The sequence below is a fragment of the Clupea harengus genome, chromosome 16, assembly GCF_900700415.2.
Source record: "Clupea harengus chromosome 16, Ch_v2.0.2, whole genome shotgun sequence".
Lineage (NCBI taxonomy): Eukaryota > Metazoa > Chordata > Actinopteri > Clupeiformes > Clupeidae > Clupea > Clupea harengus.
The window spans coordinates 11,611,533-11,632,721 of record NC_045167.1 but is presented as its reverse complement, the minus strand read 5'-3'; the positions used below and the strand labels follow the sequence as shown (position 1 = coordinate 11,632,721).

At 41.1% G+C, this 21,189-nt stretch overlaps 1 protein-coding gene across 1 annotated transcript in view; it reads left to right on the top strand.

Annotated features, from left to right (window-relative positions):
- tafa2 (TAFA chemokine like family member 2) overlaps window positions 1-18,434 on the top strand; it is a 46,182-nt gene extending 27,748 nt beyond the window's left edge. The window contains exons 2-6 of the mRNA XM_031582836.2: window positions 396-499; window positions 4,091-4,243; window positions 9,268-9,392; window positions 11,062-11,128; window positions 17,672-18,434. Of these exons, the coding sequence (XP_031438696.1) occupies window positions 397-499; window positions 4,091-4,243; window positions 9,268-9,392; window positions 11,062-11,091 (411 nt within the window). The 5' untranslated portion in view covers window position 396 and the 3' untranslated portion in view covers window positions 11,092-11,128; window positions 17,672-18,434. The remainder of the gene's footprint in view (window positions 1-395; window positions 500-4,090; window positions 4,244-9,267; window positions 9,393-11,061; window positions 11,129-17,671) is intronic.
- The last annotated feature ends 2,755 nt before the right edge of the window (window positions 18,435-21,189 follow it).

Sequence of the window (21,189 nt, the reverse complement as noted above, 5' to 3'; positions counted from 1 at the left end):
AGAATCTATATACAAACATTGATTTCCATTAATAGATTTGATTACTTTAATTTTTTTTTTAATTAATCAATTACTTTTTTTAATCAATTTCTTTCCTGTCATTGATTGATTTCCTTTTTATCTAGACCACCAGTCAGATTGTAATGAAACTTGGTGGAAGGGTGTAGCATGGGCCAAGGAAGAACCTAATACATTTCCTAACAGATCCAAACCACAGAGGGGATCCACAAATGTAGTTTCACTTTCGTTAACATCGCGAGATACGCCATTTGGCCTTGGCGGAGGTCTACGCTCTCCGAGTGACCTTCTAGTTCTTCAATTCTTTCCCTTTATTGATTTCCTTTCTTCTCTGAGTCCTTTGTGCCTCATGTCTTCCCTGTGTTCCATCTCCTCAGGATGAGCGAGAGATCGATGCAGAAGGCTGTCACTCAGGTGCTGCTGCTGCTTCTGTGCATGGTGAGCATCTGGAGATTACCGGTGAGGACTGAGGCCTACACAGGTGAGACACAGTGTATTTCAATCTGTTTCTTAATTATTATTTGGTGACAAACAAGTGTGGTATAAATACATTATATCATATGAGTGTTAACAGGTTTACAGAGGCTGGCTGATGCAGGGTCATGGGTTGAAAATAGATTTAAAGATTTTTTAGGGGTTCTGTGAAAAGATAAAGCTTTTACAGAACCTTCCTCCTAGAGAGAACCCTGGTTCTTTGCTTTGAGTCATCAAACAACTCTTAAAGGTTATAACTTGGAATGTTTTGAGGTGTGGTACCAGCTACCATGGCGATGACAGAAGACAGTAGAGTGGGAACATGTTGAATAACTGTGTTGTGTGTTCATGCATGTGAGCAAGCACAAACCTTTTTAAACTGCCCTACAAGATGTGTACAGTCCATGAGTTTATTGAAAAGGAATGCTGAAATCTAATTCTAATTCAAAATACAATTCTCCATTTCATGTCAATTGTCCTGCATCAATATCATCCGTCATCTGCTTGTTTGTCACAGAATCCTTGAATCCTTGAAAAACTGAGTCTGCTTTCGTGCAGTGAATTCTCTCCTCACACGCTGGGTGCATTGTCACAGCTGCACCCTATAAGGATTAATCAGGACGATTGCAACCAAGAAGGTCATATCCATCTACAACTCTCGGACAATGCTGGATTGTGTGTTGCGTGAATAGCGTTCGCTCTCTGCGACTGACTTGACTGGACACTTAATCAGGACGCTTGCCATTTCAGCAGATTCTGGATCCGACTAATCTTACACATAATTATATTTCCACCCGATAGCGTCAGCCAGCGCTAATTTCCCCAGAGTTTTGAACGCGAGACTGTATTACTATTCCGGTGGCTAGAGAAGTCCCACAAGCTATCCTCAAGTTTAAAGTCTCTCTGAGGATGAAAATGTGTTTGTTATTGCTTTATGTCCAATGTAGACATAGCACTAAGGCATGTGTAAATGCTTTATTACCTATGTGATTTTGTGAGTAGCAATGGTGGTGGAGGTGGCAGTGGTTGTGGAAAGTCTAAATGAAACAATACAAATCAAAGACAGTATTTATAGACTTGATTGAGACTACTTTATTTTCCTCAAATGTATCCTAATTTTCAAATAAGAAAAGACTGATTGCCAAAAGGGAATGTTCTGGAAAATTCAGGGCTATATTTAAATATGCTTGCCCCCAACACTACACCTATAATTCCATGTGTGGCCAGCCTAAGGACTTGCTGACACAGACCTACAAGCAATCTAACAGTCTCATATCTGCATCATTGTGATTTGGTTAGAGGTTTGATCTATGTATATGAACAAAGTAACCTACTAAAACAACAGACATAACATTTTTATTTCTGAGAACAGTTAGATTTATATTATACATAACTTTTAACATTTATCATCACAATGCATCTTATTTTTTATCAAAGCTCATCCACTATTTGTAGCTGTTATGAACAAAGGTTTTCCAATTACTATGGAGTGTTTACAATCAGATGTATAATCAAGTTTAATAAAATAAAATAATAAAAGTAAAATATTTACACTGTAATTTTTGCATGGAAACTGATGCCTGATTCAGTCATGTTGAAAATCCTGTGTTCCCATGTTTCCGAAGGAAATCTGCCATTTAGGCAGCTTGGTTCTTAATCCAACACTTGAATTTCACTTGAATTTCACAGAATTTTATTCTTTGTTACCTTGCAAATAATATTAGCATTTTACTAGTGGCACGTATTCATCGTCAAGCCAGAGTCTTAGGATAAGGAGACTCTGTCTTGGTGCAGTGCTGTCCGAAAAAAAAACTATCTTAGCCCCAGAGGAATTAGAAGGGAATCGCCCAAATCCTCATGATGTATTCTGGGATAGTGGCGGGGATACAGAGCCTATAAATCTGGTCAAAACAGCTCTCCCTCTCAGCTGGATATCTACTCTTGAAGTGGCTCTCGCGCTTAAGTCTCTGCCTGTGATCGACAAGACGTCAGCATGCCTCGTGCGTTTGTTTTTATATCCTGGCAGAATGTGAGTCTGCCTCCCGGTGTTTTGAAACCCCGTGTTTGTTTTACAGTGGTGTGTGTGTGTGTGTGTGTGTGTGTGTGTGTGTGTGTGTGTGTGTGTGTGTGTGTGTGTGGACGGTTGTCTCCAAAATGTCCTCTCTATCGCTTCCTTACCAAACACCTCTTCAATTCTTGGTGGGATTAGTTCCGAAGTGTCTCTGAGCTTATATGTTTGTTTGTCTGTGCGGTGGATGCTATGAATATTTTTTTTGCCTCTCAAGAGGAACGTTGCTGTTCCCTTTGCTTCAGAAAAGAACACCACCTGGAGAAGTGTGATTTTATGCTTCTGTCTTCACTTTACCCACCTTGTCTATCTGAAGACTCAGGAACTAAGAGGTCATTTTTTAAGAACATAAACATGATGAATTTTCTTGCACCCCCTTAGAGGTGCCATGACCCCTATGACAGCATAGCCTATCTGTCTCACACTCTCTCACTCTTCTTCCCATTTTTTTCTCTACATATGCTCTCTTTCTTACCCTCATCTCTCTCTTTTTCTCTCTCTCTCACCCCCCCGATTCATCTCTCTCTATCTCTCTATCTCTCTCTCTCTCTCATCCCCTCCCTGATTCATCTCTCTCTCTGTCTCTCTCTCTCTCTCATCCCCTCCCTGATTAATTTCTCTCTCTCTCTCTCTCTCTCTCTTTCTCTCTCTCTTCTTACAGCTCGTGCATACAGTAGAAGTCCACCTGTATTATTCCAAGTTATGCAAATGAGGTTTAATTAGATAAGCTTGTCTGCCCAAATAAACTCCAATCAGAGGGCAATATCCCACTGCTCTTAATTAGTTGTTTACCACAAGAACAAAATACACCTTCATTGAAGGACAACTCATGGAAATGCCACCAGTAATTAGGAGAGTGTTGAGTCGCACAGTTGATAAATAAATTATTGTCGGCCAAAAGTTGGCTTAAAATACTGCCGTTTTTTTACTCTTTCCTTTCCCATCTTCTGGGTCTCTGTATGTGTGTCTGTGTGTGTCTGTGTGTGTGTGTGTGTGTGTGTGTGTGTTTGTTTGTGTGTGTGTGCACGTGTGCCTGTGTTTTATGCACATGAGCCACATGGAGCTCATGAGAGTAATTTAGATGTCAGCTGCTTTTTAAAGTGATGCATCTCCTCACACACACACATACACACACACACACACACACACACGCACACACACGCACACACACGCACACACACGCACACACACACATACACACCACTCCAAAAACCAAAACAACAGAAAAAACATATTCCTTTGTCTATTACATAATTGTATGTTTCTGCTGCTTATGCAAATGTCTGCCGCTGCTTAACTTTCAGCCTCACAGTTGTGGAGAGGAAGTGGTATGCTGTTTCCTACCTGTCTTTGCCACTTAATTGCTTACTTCTCACAAGGCTGTTCAGGAATGAAAAGCAGTGGCCTTCACCTGTGCTTAACATGATGTGCCAACACACGATGTCTGCACTGTAACATGAGAACGGAGAGATAATAAATCCCATTAAAGGTGCTGTGACCTGTTTGCTAATGATTATTTGTCTCGTACAGATCATACGGTGAGAACAGGCACTTGTGAAGTGGTAGCTCTGCATCGGTGTTGTAACAAGAACAAAATCGAGCAACGCTCGCAGACGGTCAAGTGCTCCTGCTTCCCAGGGCAGGTGGCGGGGACGACGCGCGCGGCACCCTCCTGTGTGGATGGTACGTCCCAACGGGAAATCTTTACATCTAATTCTTCATCTAATAAAATCACTCTGAAATGGTGCATTTGAGAGAAATAGGGGGGGGGGGGTGAGAGAACATACTCAGAAAAGTACATTTTGTGTGTGTATCAGAATGTGGAAGAGAATGTGGTGCAATTGTGTGTGGATGGTCTGTCACAGGGATTCGTTTTCTGGCAAGAAAATGTGGTTTCTACAAGCATTTGCAGAATGAAAGCAATGGTGTGCATACAGTATTTCCCAATATTTATGTTCCTGTTGTTGTTGTCCTGTTATCTTTTTTAAGGCCTTTTGTGTCATTTTCTGTTACATTATTCGCCCTTGTTAAATTCAAAGTAATTTTTGAAAAAGTAAAAATACTTCAATTCAGATGAATAAATGCACACAAATAATATAATATTATATATCATTATCGGAAGCTGCGCAGCTTCGAGTTTGACAACAACAACTACACAAATTACAATCTTTTGATGAAAGGGTGGTTAATTGGGAAGCTTGTGAAGAACAGAAGGCAAACGTATCATGGCAAACCTAAGGTGATTTGGATCATGGATAATGCACAGAATGTGCAGGTTTAAAAGGGGTTTCACAGTTTTATATCTGTTGAGATGCTGAGATCCACACATTTAAATCAGGTTAAGTGAAGGTTAAGTGTGGGCTTAAAGGCGCAAGATGTATTTTTGTTGTTGATTTATTTGTCAATGACTAGTACATTATATTCATATATTAATTTATAGTGCATCTGCCTTGTCATCCGGGAAAACTTGTCAGTAACTTTTTCTGTCAAAGTCCACCAATCCATGAATACATTCATTTTCAATTGATAGCATAGTAAGTGCATGTAACCTCTGTCCCCCTGGCATTGTGTGTAAATGTCTGTGTAAATCTGTGTGTCTGTGTAAATCTGTGTGTCTGTGTAAATCTTTTTCAATGTTGAAATGTTTCTCTGACTCAGCAGTGGTCATTGCCGTAGTGATTATTATTTTTAGCAGTGCCATGTTTTTCTCTTGAACCAATGTAGATTGATTGGAGTATTTTGTTGTCCTTTCCAGACTGAATGGTGTTGAAATCCTCTAGCTGGAGTAGCCCCCAACATTTAATCTTGAATTTTTGCTCTAATGGCAAGGTACTAAATGTATTTTATTGTCGACTTGATACATTATATTGCCTTGCTTTTAGGCTATCATAACTGTGATGGCTAGCAATGCAGAGATTTTGCCGAGTTTACTGAACGTCATTCTGTTATTTTTTATTGGCTGTGGGGCCAACTTCATCGTGCCCCACAGCTCATTATTGAAAGTTTGTTGAACATGCATACAGTCTTTTTAACTGCTAACTTGGTAAGACCAACGCTGAGGGCCCATGCTCACCAAAGGAAGACTGGTAGGTGAAGCAGGCAACTGACCTTTGCTCAACAGGTATCGGAAGATATTTAGAATGTATCAGATGTAATAAACATTCAAATGTAATAAACATGCAACAATGTTAGTTACGAAGAAAAATATATATTACTTTTTGTTACACTGGAAATTGAATTATTGATCATGTCAAGCCCTGCTCCACAGCAACATCTGGTGTTGGGGCCAGGCCCCTAGTGTAAAAAAAACCCTGCCTGAAAGAAATAAGGGAAGAAATAAAGTAAGAAGGGCTAAAACAGAGAAACAGAATTGTTTTTTTACCATGCCTACACAATTACATAGTTGTCAAGGAGCATGACAACAAAAACGTACACCTTAAACATATTAACATATTGCACCTAAAAATAAGCCACTTTTCTGACTCTTTGGATGAAGGTTTTAAGGACTAAGTCAGTGTACGGTAACGTGTTTGTATTATTTAGGATTAGGATATTTCAAATACATTTAAAGTTCCTCTCCTGGCATTAATAAAATCCCTAAAAACTAAAAAATTCATCAAAATGACATTTTCAGAAGTTTCTTGAAAAAATCCCTTCATGGCATTAAAATGGCTTTGATGTAACTCATTTAGTATTCGCAGAGCCAAGAATATGCAAATTAGCCACACCTGGCTTCTCCTCTGATAGCTCTTAGCCTTATGCTAATTCTATGTAAATCCACACTCTGCAAATTGACAGGATTGGTTCCTTAGGTATGTGACGTATGAAACCCAGACTCTCTGATTCAGTGTCATTGGTACACTGCAGTCCCAAGTTGGAAATACTCAGCCATGGATGTGACTGCTTAATTCACTCATGATATGTCTTGTATCATATAAAAAACACCATATGGACATGTTAACTAGGTTAATTTTCACCGGAGGGGGTTTTAAGCACGTACAATCCTACAGTCTTTCAGAAAAAGTACTAATCAAGTGACAGTTATATTATTAGGTTAATGGAAATAATATTAACTTATATTTTAAATGTTCAGTTTGATGCTCCTAACTCATTCATATCAGCACTGCATTTTGAAGGTCTGAGCATGCAGGTTTAGCAGCAGTAATTAGTAGCTGTTACTTATAATCTGTGTACAAGTGCTGTTGCATTTATTCATTAAGCAAACCTGACTCTCAAATGAGGTTTGGTTCCACACTAGCTGTTGCCTTGCCTCACATTTGTGTCATAAATGTTACATATTAATCTTGGGGGATATTGCAGGATTAGACTGCTATGCCAAGAGACTGCACACATTTGAACTTGATCTCAGGAAATATGTGAGAATTATGACTTCTTGCATGTATTTAAAGTTAAATTCAGTGCCACGTCTTTGCATTTTGCATTAGATATAATACATTGGTTTCTTTCCCAGGAAATGAATGCTTGGTAAACCCTTTGTTTGAATAGTCCTCCCACAGAGACTTTACAGAAATTCAAGGTTTGTTGAAATTCAAGTTCAGTCTTTCTAATTGTTCATTGGACATCACCTTAACCAAACTCAACCCCTAACCCTTATCTTAACCATAAATTGTAGTCCACAGAGTTTGCACCGATAGTTTGTTTATAATCTGAGCACCTATAGATAGTCTATAGTGGACCATCCAAACAAAGTGTGACTGAATGCTTGGTATGGTTGAGACGAGTCACTAGAAGTGATCATTCTTTCTTTGAAATTGTCATGGTGCCACTGACACTTTAGCTACGGAAGGCAGACATTTGGGAATAATACCTGTGATATCAACCTAAAGGCAGCACCCACATTCTTCCTCCCCCCATGGTCTATGTGTGACTTGCCTATTTGAAAATAAAGCGAATTGCCATTTCCACAGCACCCAAACACAGAGAGGCTGATCCTCTCTCAAAGCCAAATTTTACACCTTTTCCCAGAGTGCAGCTGGCAGAAGCTGAATGCGCATTAATCCTGTGTGACTTAATCCTCAAATTACTGCCACGTCAGGGGGATAAATGACAGGTTCTTGTTTCCAAGCAAATCCCATTTTCAGCTGGCGGCGAAGGTGCCACCATATAATAAGTGTGAAATTACATATACGTTTTGATTTCGCTGAGGTTTGGATAGAGGGTTAGAGTGTGTTTTCTGCATGCGGGAGAAAAATCAGAGGTTTGGAAATGGAAGTATCACAACATTTCCTTCTGAATTATGCAAACGTATCCTCATGAAACCTGATCTTGTGAATCTCTAAAGATAACATATTGCAGATGACCTTGTCTGTACCTTATATGCAGTGTCTTAATGATGCTGATGATGATAAAGAAGAAGAAGAAGAAGATAATGATTCATTATTGCAGTTTTGCAGTTCTGACCACAGCATGTGACTGGTTGAAAGGCAGTCATGTTATTATTTATCATTTAAAAATTGTGTGTCTGCCAATCCACTGGGCAAAACTCTTCAGCAAAACTTTCCCTCCCTTTTTCTTCTTTGATGCTGTCAGTTTGTCACACAGCAACATAACACTTTTGGAAGAACCATGTTTTCTGGTAGATTACATAATTATCATTTGAAACAAATAAAACAGACAAAAGTAAAGGACAAAAGACTTGCACAATAGCACAAATTTCCTGGTCATGCATTGTTGCATGCATTGTTATTTAATACCAATTGGTGCCCACCTTTGAGTAAGGCAGTTCTCTTCCTGACATTTCACAGCTGACATTTCAGCAAATTAAACTAGTCTGTGAATGCTCTTTCTTTTAATTGTGGTTAACAACTGAAGGTGGAATGGTAGACAATAGATTATTGCAGGGGTTGCATCATCGAAACGGTAACACCCCTTTTGGGGGGCAAACAAACAGCTTTGATTCAATAGAAACCAGTGGTGGAACATAGGTAGAGAAAAAGCCTTAAATAGTTTAAATCTTTAAACTAACATGAAAAAAAGGCTCAAGATAGGGTTGGAGTGATGTATCTCTGTGTCAGAGGGATGTAGACTAAAATTAAAGTCCAAGCTTTTGCTACTTTCAGTTAGCTAACGGAACTAACATTATAGAACTGTTGTCAGTGGCTGTACGACTGTCTATAGCAAGTTAAACTTCATATAATAACGTCAGCTACACATAAGCAAGCGACCTAAAGGTCTTACAGTGAAGCTAACGTTAAATGTTAACTACCAGCCAAATGCATCCTCAACAATTGGAGTCCAGAGAATCTTTTTTTTTTCTATTTAAATTCAATGAAACAACAATGATGTTGGTCATTTGACACAGATTCTTTCTATAAAAAAAACGTACAGCTCTTGTCGTGCTACCGAGTGGGCTATGTGTTCACCTTTCTCTTGGCATTTTTCCATCCCAATTCCATTTCCAATTTTGTAACAATGCGAAAAGTAAACATATATTTTTCTCATGTACCTCTTTTGCAAAGCATCGTTTCATTTTTTTACACACTGACAACCCCTTTGTGTTCATGTCATGTCATGGGTAGACAGTATATCCCCAAACACAGTAACCTTTTAGTGGACAAATTGAATAATAAGTTGAATGAAGTAAAATTTCAACTGAAATAGAATGGAAATGAACTGAACTGAAACTGAAACTGGGAGTGAAAGTAGAGTGTCGAGGGAGTGAAAGTGAAAGTGTTGATGTTTTGCAGCCTCCATTGTGCAGCAGAAGTGGTGGTGCCAGATGCATCCCTGTCTGGATGGGGAGGAGTGTAAAGTCCTCCCTGACCTCAAAGGGTGGAGCTGCGCCATGGGCAACAAGATCAAGACCACCAAGGTATGTATCTGAAGTGTGTGTGTGTGTGTGTGTGTGTGTGTGTGTGTGTGTGTGTGTGTGTGTGTGTGTGTGTGTGTCTGTCTGTCTGTGTGTGTCATTGTGTGTGTATGTGTGTGTGTGTGACACTGTGTGTGTGTCACTGTGAGTGCATATGTAAGTGTGTGTGTGTGTGTGTGTGTGTGTGTGTGTGTGTGTGTGTGTGTGTGTGTGTGTCACTGTGTGTGTGTGTGTGTCACTGTGTGTGTGTGTGTCACAGTGTGTGTGTGTTTGTGTGTATGTGTCACTGTGTGTGTGTGTTTGTGTGTGTCACTGTGTGTGTGTGTGTGTGTCACAGTGTGTGTGTGTTTGTGTGTATGTGTCACTGTGTGTGTGTGTGTGTGTGTGTGTGTGTGTCACTCTTGGAAGCTAAGCAGTGTCAGGCCTGGTAAATATTTGGATGAGAGACAGCCTCCGAATACCAGGTGCTTTTTCTCCAAGTTTGCTGAACTCTTGCCTGAACTTGCAAACCTTAGTGTAGTCAAAAGCTCAGAAAACTGAAAAATATATTCCACCATGAAGCCTTGATAAGTTTCTCAGCATTTGGTCTCTACATTGCAGAGAAGCAGCTGTGAAGACCTTTCACAGAGCGCTGCTACAATACCAGTTCCCTTCAGGGACAAATTAGCAAGGGCACCATTTTTCCTCCCTACAACCTGTGAAGAAAGTTCAACTGGTGAAAAAGGCCCCTTCCCTATTCTCCGTGTTGGTGTGTTTCTTATACCATCCACTCTTTATGAGTGTGTGTGTGTGTGTGTGTGTGCGTGTGCGTGTGCGTGTGCGTGTGCGTGTGTGTGTGTGTGTGTGTGTGTGTGTGTGTGTGTGTGTGTGTGTGTGTAGGTGTAAATGCTGCTTCAGTAGTATGTAACTGTACAACATGCTTCAGTTTTCTGTCAAGTAAATTGGGTGAATCGTTTTCAAAGGGCTATCTACAAGCAATGCAAGATAAAACAATATGTGGTGGCTACCAGTGTTTCTCCAGGTATCAAAAGATGACAAACATGGTGGGAGTAGAATACGAGTTCAGTATCCACATTGTATACTGTACATACAGAATGTGTTCTGAATAAAATAAAATAAAATATGGCCTTTAGGATGGTCTCAGATTCATGTCACCACCCCCTGGTTTGTCATGGAGCTACCGTAGGCTGTTGTGACATGTCTACCCAGACCCAGAAATAAATGGCACTCTGCTGCATATAGAGCACAGACATCCTATCCGTTATAAACCGCACTAAATGCTCTAAGGTGATGGCTCCTTTGATGCCCTGGTCCCCAGTCACTGTGGCTGTAATCCTACACAGATGCCCTGCCCTCCTCTGGGTTATGATGCCCCCCCCCCCCCCCCTCATGTCTTCAGTCCATTTAATGAATTATGCAAATGTGCCACACATGGGCTGTCTGGAGCCGAACTATCGATCCAGTTGGGCCCACGGACTCGCTAAATGCATGGGGGGCCTTTTTGTGTGCTGTTGTGGTACGTGGCGGATCGATGGCAGGCCTAATAACCTCACACGAGTGTTAATTTCTTGCTTGTATGAAATCTAAACCTGATACCTCTCTTTGTCTTTCCTTTTCTTTTCTTTTTTTTCCTTTCCTTCCTCCTTACTTTCTGTCATGGGACACGGAACAGATTTCGTCGGACAGAGATCAACTCTGGTAATGCTGCTATGATCTCCCTGGTATTGGGTCCACTGGAGGTGAGAATCGCATGGTCACTGACATGTGTCGTAATAATTCCCCTTAGCAAATATGTCACTGTTGAAACTATAAAGGGGATATTGAGTGGTTGTTTAACTGATCGATAGATTAGGTGGGATTGAAAGATAAGAGGTCCATATCTTCTGGCTCCGTATCACTCCGTGTCACAAATAAATTGGTTCATATTGTCCTTGTTTATGATTTAGTTTTTTTCCTTTTTATCAGCTTAGTATTCCAGAATGTCATTCAACTCTACATTTACATTTACATTTTACATTTAGTCATTTAGCAGACTCTTTTGTCCAAAGCGACGTACAAGGGAGAGAACAGTCAAGCTAAGAGCAATAAAAAGCATGGTGTAACAATAAATACTACTTTACATGAGAATTACAAAACAACGACCTAGAAAAAAGGAAAAAGAAGTTCAGGAATGTAACTGCTGAAGTGCAAGTTAAGCGCTAGTCGAAGTGCCAGTTAGGAAGGGAGGTGCTCTCTGAAGAGTTGGGTCTTCAAAAGCTTCTTGAAGGTAGAGAGGGACGCCCCTGCTCTGGTAGTACTAGGCAGTTCGTTCCACCAACGTGGAACTACAAATGAGAATAGTCTGGATTGCCGTGCTTGCACAGACGGCACTGCCAAACGACGCTCACTAGACGAGCGCAGCGTCCTGGGTGTAACATTTGCCCTTACAAGAGCATTTAGGTAGGTGGGAGCAGAACCAGCAAGCACTCTGTAGGCAAGCATAAGTGACTTGAACTTAATGCGAGCAGCTACCGGCAGCCAGTGGAGCTCAATGAGTAGCGGGGTGACGTGTGCCCTTTTCGGTTGGTTGAACACCAGACGCGCCGCCGCGTTCTGGATCATCTGTAGTGGTTTCACTACGCAAGCCGGCAGGCCCGTTAGGAGGGCGTTGCAGTAGTCCAGGCGGGAACTCACCAAGGTTTGCACCAGCAGCTGGGTGGCATACTGGGTTAGGTACGGCCTGATTTTGTGGATGTTGTATAGCGCAAAGCGGCACGACCTGGAGACAGAGGCGATGTGGGCCGTGAAGGTCAGTTGGTCATCAATAATGACCCCCAGGTTTCTTGCTGTTTTGGATGGAACAAGAGATAAAGAGTCAATATTGATATTGATGTTATGGTGGATGACCTGTTTGGCTGGGAAGACCATCAGCTCCGTTTTGGCCAGGTTCAGCTGAAGGTGGTGATTTTTCATCCATGTGGATATATCAGCCAGACAGTCCGAGATCCGCGCCGAGACCGTGGTGTCCTCAGGAGGGAAAGACAGAAACAGTTGAGTATCATCGGCATAACAGTGATAGGAAAACCCATGCGAGCGGATGATAGGGCCCAACGAGGTGGTGTAAATGGCAAAGAGAAGTGGTCCCATCACCGAGCCTTGGGGCACCCCAGTGGTGAGGAGGTGAGGTACAGACAGCTGACCTTGCCAAGACACGTTGAACGAGCGCCCAGTGAGGTAGGATTCAAACCAGGAGTGCGCATTGCCAGAAATGCCCATACTTGACAGTATGGACAGAAGGATGCGGTGGTTGACTGTATCAAACGCAGCTGAGAAGTCAAGCAGGACGAGAGCCGAGGATTGAGCTGCTGCTCTAGCTGTTTTTAAGGCCTCCGTTACAGACAACAGGGCTGTTTCGGTGGAGTGACCGCTTTTGAATCCAGACTGGTTTGGATCGAGGAGATTGTTCTTTGACAGGAACTCGGTAACCTGTTTGGAAGCTGCCCTCTCAATGGTTTTAGAAAGGAGCGTGAGAAGTGAGACCGGTCGATAGTTTTCTACCTGAGTGGGATCGAGAGACAGCTTCTTGAGCAGCGGCGTTACCCGAGCCACTTTGAAAAGAGAAGGAAATGTTCCAGAATTAAATGAGCCATTAATCACCTGTGTTATTGCCGGTAAGACGGCAGGCGATATGGCTTGAAGGATGTTGGATGGGATGGGGTCCAGCGGGCATGTAGTTGGACGGCTGCCTGTTAGGATTTTGGAGACCTCACTCTCGCTGAGAGGGATGAAAGAAGGAAATGATGAGCCATTGACGGTTGCGCCCTTAGGGGGGGGAGACAGTTGGTCGAACTGTTTCCCGATGGCTGCCACTTTCTCTGTGAAAAAGGAAGCAAAGTTATCAGCAGTAAGGTTAGTAGCTGGGGGAGGAGGAGGAGGGTAGAGCAGAGTTTTGAAGGTGGAGAATAGTTTCCGAGCGTCAGTTGCACCGTTGATCTTGTCATTGAAAAAAGTCTTCTTAGCAGCAGTGATGCTGGATGAGAAGGAGGCCAGCAGTGTCTGGTAGCTTGCAAGATCGTCCAGTGCTGCAGATTTGTGCCACTTTCTCTCAGCCGCTCAACTCTATTGGGTTTAAATGAATTAACTTAAACTTTCATATCTATTCAAATAAAAAAATTGGATGGATCATGAATAGTTTACATGTGTATGTGGTTATATCGTAATACTTACGTTTTGGGAACATATGTTAAACATTAACACATAACTAATATGTGTCTGTGTAAGTGCCTAATAACATATGCATTAAGCATCATGTATCAGTTATTAGGCCTGTGTTTGCCAATTTCTTATTCTCAGTGAATATGCGATTTATTGTTGGTACATCCTTAATAACCAATTAGTTGGTGTCTACTTGGTCTCTATGTATTAAACTGGTAGTTTTCAAATGGCAATGTAAAAAGGATGAATGTGTGTTTTACATTTTTATTTAGAAATAAACACGATTTCTCAATACACAAGACATGCATCCAAAGTACCCTACCACACCCCTCCAGTAACCATCTTGTGTTTTAACAAGACAGAGACCTTTTCCAAAACCTTAAGCCTCCATCAGGCTCTGACAGATGTCTCTGTCTTGTGAGTCTACATGATGGACTTGTTGGTCAAATTAGTTTGTTTGTTGCAAGTAAAGTTTGCAGGTAGGATTACCTATTCTACCACTATAAGTGCTATATTCAGATGGTATATTAAAAGGCTATGAACCTTCTATTTTACTTAGGTTAAAACCAACTAGTTGGCTATTAAGAATCTACCAAGAACAAATGACCTATTCAACTATAATAAGAAATTGGTGTATACTGGCCAAATAAATGATTAATAGTGCTTAATGCAGATCTTATGGGGCACTAATACAGTTATTCAGTTTTACAGTTATTAACACCCATTAGTTATGTGTTAATGGCTAACATTTGTTCCCTAAAGTAAAGTGTTACCATATATATGTCTTAATGTATGTTTGCTGTGCAGTGCGCATTCTACTGCCCTTCGTGCTGCCACTATATATATATGTATATACAGTATATATATATATATATATATATATATATTAAGACACATTCATTTTGATTCCCTTTTATCTGTTGCATTTACCCTTTAGACCTCCCTGTGCTTCCCTGTGTTTGCGTGGGCATATCTGTTGCTAAACAGCCCAGAGATTTCTGACACGCGAGTAATATACACACTGGGTGGCAAAACAAAGATATATATATCTGGCACATCCACAGTATCTGTTTACCCTGACCTTGTTATTCGCTAACGAGGTTTGCCTGACTGCAGGTAAAGAGGGTTTATATGAAACATATGACATGTTGTGAGTGATGCTTCTTGTTTGTCAAGAATACAAATTGGGGTTGCCCACAGAGTCAAAACATAATGTGTGTGCTACCCTCGTAAGACCACTTCCTCACAACCTCATTTCCAGTGTTATAAAAAGGTATTCTCATAAAGTTAACCTGCTTAGCACTGTTCAACATCACGCTCACACAATTTTCATTTGTATTTTTTAGCAAAACATGCCATTGATGTTCTCTTACATAGATTATTCACTTGCATTCACATGTGCCCTTTGCTTATGAAGGCAAACATTTTCTTTGCTTTTTTTCTGTTGAATTATTCTTGAATTAGTGCTACATTTATCACACTGACAAGCAGGGATGTAAATGACTCGATGAGGTATACGCAAAGCATAGCGGTCTATACAGCAAACCATTTTTCTGCATGCAATTATGCAAAGTGGCAATGCTAACCCAAATATGCTCTAAAATATGATGCTCTGGGATTTTAATATGGTGATATTCTATGTGCTTCCCTCAGGTGGTTCACTCTCTCTCTCTCTCTCTATCTATCTCTCTCTCTCTCTCAGTCACTTTCTCTCTCACTCTCTTTCTCCCTTTCTTGGTTTCTTTCTCTCTTTTTTTGCAGAGCTGGATATTTGCTGTTCAATTTGCAGTTTATTCTTAGATTATATTTAAATGCTCTGAGTATTGTGTGATTCTCAGAACCCTTGAGGCAACGTCAGGAAAGAAAAAAAAAACAAATGAGAGAAGCGAAAAACCTCTCACAGATGATTTATGAAGGGCTATTTATTTAATTGAACTAATGCACAAACCAAAAGGTGGAGTGACTACACCTAGTACATTGAAGAATAATGTGTCCTTAAGACAATAGGAGTTCTGCATTGAATCAAAATATATTGAATTCAATCAAATGTGATTATCATCACTAATGTGGAAAGTTCATGAAAATGACATGGCAGCATTGCTCATTACTTGTAACAGAGTGGCGGACAGACCATAGAACAATTATTCTGATTGCCGGCGATTCCCTGTTAGCTGTCTCCTGTGAATGAAAACTGTGGAATATCCGTCAGGAGGATATTTTGGCAGGTCAGACATGGCCTGTCAGTCACTGCCGTGTCTTCTGGACAGCCTATTTAATCTCAGCGAGGGTCTGCGATTGGGGCTTTCTGACAGGTTTGAATGGATTGGGTGGGTGGAAGAGGGGGGGACGGATACTGCCTCAGGTCTGTCAGATGCTGCTCGGATCGACCACTAGAGTCACCCCCCCACCCCCCCACGCCCCAATCAATGCAAACATGCCATCTCTGCCCGTTACAGCGAACATATCTGATAGGGAAAGGGAGGAATGCAAGGCAAACCACACGAACCACAAAGGTCATACTCTTTCAATTCCCAGCGCGGGTCACTTCTCCTGCTCCTGTTACCTCAAGCGCAGGCACAGCGACTCGCTTCTCCGAACAGCGGAGGAGAGAACAGATCGAGGGATTTGAAAGACAGAAGGATAAAAAAAGAGTACGAAAAGACAAAAAATAAAGAAAGAGAGTAAGAGAGAGAGGTTTATGGAAGTTGATTACGCCTCTCAAAGCTTGGCTGATTAGGTTGTATTCCTGGTAGCTTTTTTTGACCACAGGGGAGTGAACCGTAATCAAATGGGATTTGTGCAGTGGGTGTGACTGTGAAGAATTTGGTGCTTTTCCAGATTTAATAAGATTGCTATTGTTTGTCGACCATGCAGAGCTGAAAGACTAAACTGGCTAATGACCCCTCATAAGTTCTGTCATCCATTTAATGGCCAAGAATGGTATGAATTTGGCATGGGCCACACGATAAAGAAAGCATGTAATTTATGCAATGTAATTTAATGTGATATTATGATGAGGGATTGTAAATTCTTTATCTGAATTCTGAAACATTATAAACCTATGTGTTTCCCCAGTCGGTCCATGGTGAAGCATTTTACTGAGGTTTCTAGCACAACAGTACTTCCCACATTTGGTTCAACTACATGAGGTGACTGTATGCAACATAATATAGGTGCAAGGGACTTTTATTTTGGATATTTTACACAGACCTATGGTGAGGTGATCATTTGCGTGAAAGGGACTGCTATTTTGGATATTTTATACAGACTTATGGTGATGTGCAGTAAAGTGTAGCAAAGAAATACTCATCCTACTCAATCATTCAAGTGGAGTAATGCTTCTCAGAGTTACAAGGAAGAACAGAGATGACCTTATGAGAGATGAATTACTCAGAAAGCAGTGAGTTATTTTCAGTATGATAAAGCTGTGTTGTATGGTTGGTTAACTTGCATTCATTGTAGACTTACACCTGTACTGTTCTTCTAGTCCTGAGGATGTAAGCACTTTTTTAGCACATTCATCCTCACCCACAAGCACACACATAGTAATACACATGCACTCACAAACACACGCTGGCAAAGGGAACCATACAAGGCAGCATTCAGCTTACCAGAAGCAGCCGAAGTTTCATTATCTCAGTTAATTAATCCAGAACGAGTCAGATTTACACTCCAAAGGCTTGCTGAATGACCTCTCTTGCTCCTGAATCTCTTCACGACCTCCTGAACTCCTGCCACTCCAAACAGTTCCTGCATGGCATGATGACATTGATTACCTAATATGGAATGTCTAATTATATGATATATGTTATCGCTTATCAATTAAGGGCCTTGTTTTGCACTGTGACATTCATAGTTGTATGTAATCCTGGTCTAAACATATAAACTTGTCTATCCGGTCCTATTTTATCAAAACTTTGAATTTAGTACATTTGTGAGACCTGCTTAAAATATTTTGCTTTATAGGTTTGTTGTTAGGAAACAACAGCATTGTATTTATGCTTCGGGACCACTTACACTCTATAGTGCCTCCAAGTCTTACATTGGGTACCTAAAACAGGTTCATCCTATTTTATGTTTCTCAACAGAGCGGATCCGCAGGCGAACAGTGATATCTTGGTCCAATTCAGTTTTTACCTTGGTCTGAGGGTTGTCCACCAGAGGCTTTTTGTAAATACACATCTCCACTCCAAGGACTGTCATACTCCCAGCAGAAGGACACGTTAATGGACAATGACTGCGGTTCGTGTTGCCATGGGATGTGCCGTCCTTTTAAGAGAACCATTCAGTGAGTAGCGGAGGTTGTACTGTATCTTTGCACATGCAACATTGGTCAAGCAAACAAACAAAAAAGAACAGAAAAGAAAATAATAGAAAAAGAAATCCTTCAAGAACAAAAGAACATTGTGTCTGCCCTGGACTGAAGAAGGAGGGTGACAGAATTTCCAATTTGCTGAAGTGGAAAAGTACGGAAAGGGGACTCTGTGCTGTACATGTGTTTCTCCATGGCTCCCAACCACCTATTTATCACCGGGAGACCAAACTAACTGGGCCGAATCCAGTGTTGATTTGAGGGTCAACGAATGTTGATGATTTGAAGTATTCGTTATTTGTTGGCCTAAATAATGAGGGTTCGTTATTTGAATGTAAAGTCACTTATAGTAGTTGTGTGAGGTGCAGCTATTCTGGGTCACATAGAAGGCTGGGGTGAAGGTGATGATGTAATCTTTTGTACCCTTCCATTTTTTCCCCCATTGTTTGCTGGAGACTTTTTAGCTGGTGTCATTATGGCTTTCATCCTTTGTGCAATGATATTATAAACAAACAATAAATTATTGTTGTGACTTTAAATGTGTCTGATGAGGTCACCTCTCTACTAGCCTCCCTAAACCAATGTTAACTAATGATAACATTAACAAACTAACTATTCTAGTTTTATTAAATAATAACCAGTACAATGAGTTGCTCAATATTGTTGACCATACATTTTAGCTGTGTATCATTAAACTAATAAGTGCCAGAATCTTAATGTTGTGTATGGTGAAAGTGCCGGTCACAAAGTCAATTGTCAAGTATATTGAATTAAGATTAGGTTAATTATCATCATCTTTCCACATGGATAAATTGTTTTTCAATTGTAATTTTTTTTTAATTTTGGTTTGGTGCTGTTCACCATGTCTCCATGGCAACCCACTGACTGTTTTTGGTCCTCAGTAGCCCTTATATTTTATAGAGGTTCTAGAAGTTTTGGGTAATACTCCAGTGTCCCCAGAGTTCTGGAATTTTATGCAACTTCCAGTGTGATTAAACTTGACAAGCTCAACCCAATTTCACACTTGAAAGGAAAAGAACAGTAAAGATCATTTCACATTTACATAACATTAATACTTACCAAGTCTCAGACAGGACATTTACAGGTCCAGGGAGTTGGAGAGCAATATCTTTAAATGACATACATAAACCTACTGAAATATATCAATGTGAATGAATAAACAGTTCAGCTTTAAAACTTTGCGTATTGACCTTGGGGCTTCACAAAAGTTGCTGGCATATGAGTCACAAGAATAACAAGCTTGAGTGGAAAGATACACCTCTTGAAAGTGAAGGTTATCACTACAGGGAGAGACGGCATGGCAACGAGACGCGCTACAGGTATGACAGGTGCACAGAAGTGCTGAGCTGACCTCAGTCCTCAGGAAACCTATAGGTGCAGACTCCTCCTGGCAATCCCTACTTACCCCATGGAAGCTAGCCAAATGCTCCATCTCTCTTTCTTTTTCTTTCTCTCGCTCAATCTCTCTTTACCTGTCTCTCTTTCCTTCTCTCTCACACACATACATACACACACACACACACACGCACACACTCTCACTCTTTCTCATGTGCATACACACCTGCTCTCGCTCTCACACACACACACACACACACACACACACACACACAAACGCGCACACACACACACACACACACACACACACACAAAAGCACACACACAGACAGAAAGGCTGGTAGACTGCATTGTGACTCAATGATTGTCATTTATTTTGTACCAGGAGTACAGGTAAATGTGTGTTCAATCTTCACTTCATGTCATGGCCGTTATGCAGCCAATGGTTCAAAGAAAAGCAAAACAGCATCTACTGCTGGGCTGTACATTCCGCTACCATTGTGCAAGTCTACTGTTAACATATTCAAATTAAACAGCAAGTCTTTTACTTAATGGCAGAGCAAGATGGTGAAGAAAAGTCCCGTGATTGACAGCAACCAGTATGTGGGATATTGGGTCATACAAAGAATGATAGAATAACTGTCAACCAGGGAAATGATGTGTCTTTGTTAGACATTTCACTTGTTTCCTGTTTCCTGTCGTTTTGTTTCTGAAAGTGTCCATTGGAAATGGTACAAAAGCTGTAGTTCAATGGAGAATGCAGACAGTAAAAGGATAATTTATTCGGAGATTGATGAAGTTTTACCTTGGAGACAGACCACTGTCACTGAAAAAAGGAATTTGAATGTGACTGTTGCTCGACAATGAAAACTACTCTCTGAGACCTGAATATTCTTTTTTTATTTTTTAACTCAGGAATTGACACAACATACTGTATTTTCTCATGAATCTGAAGGTAAACATTTATCATTTATCAAAGTAAACTCCTATAATTTCACATGATTTATCACTGACTTTCATCTTTGTTAACAATTTCCAATGAACAATTCAGTTGAAAGAACACTGGCAAAGAAATAATACCTACAAAGCATTGACTTCAAACGGCGTATTGCCTCTGTCATGACGATTTAGACAACTTTGGCCTTTGAGATCTTCATCCGGAGCGCTGCAACGCTTCTTTCTCATCTCATCGCGCTAAATCCCCCCACCGAGCCGTGACCCCTAGATGAAAGCCGGAGACACAAAGCCGCCGCAAGTTCACCAAAAGTTCCTGATGGTCCGTTCTGCAACCCTGCTCCTCCCACCCCCCAACACACACATACCATCACCACGCACACACACACACACACACATACGTACACTCACACATACCACCACGCACACACACACACGTACACTCACACATACTACCACCACGCACACACATACCACCATCACGCACACACACATACGCACACTCACACATACCACCATCACGTACACACAAACACATACGCACACTCACACAAGCACCCCTTTTCCGCAGAATGCTGGGAAACCCAAAGTGAACTTTGCCGCTGTGGCAAAACCAATCGCAACAAAGCACAGAGAACAAAAAACGAAAAGTTGCCGCAGTTTTTCTTTTCTTCTCTTCCCCGTTCTCCTTCCTCCTCCTCCTCCTCCTCCTCTCTCACTATTCCCCAGCGGCTCGAGGAGGAAAACGGATTGACATTCATAATCTCCTTCACTCCCCCTGTTCTCCTCCACTCCCTCTTTCTCCTCTCTAAGCCAGTCATGGGCTCATTACGGGACTCTATTTTTCATTTTCAAGGGGGGGAGGGGGGGTTACACACATCCCCAGAATGCAGTCCTGTAGAGATGGCTGCAGTAGAGCGGAGAGACAATTCTACACTGATGCACCTCTCCACACGTCGACCACAGCAGGCTCGGGGAGTAAGC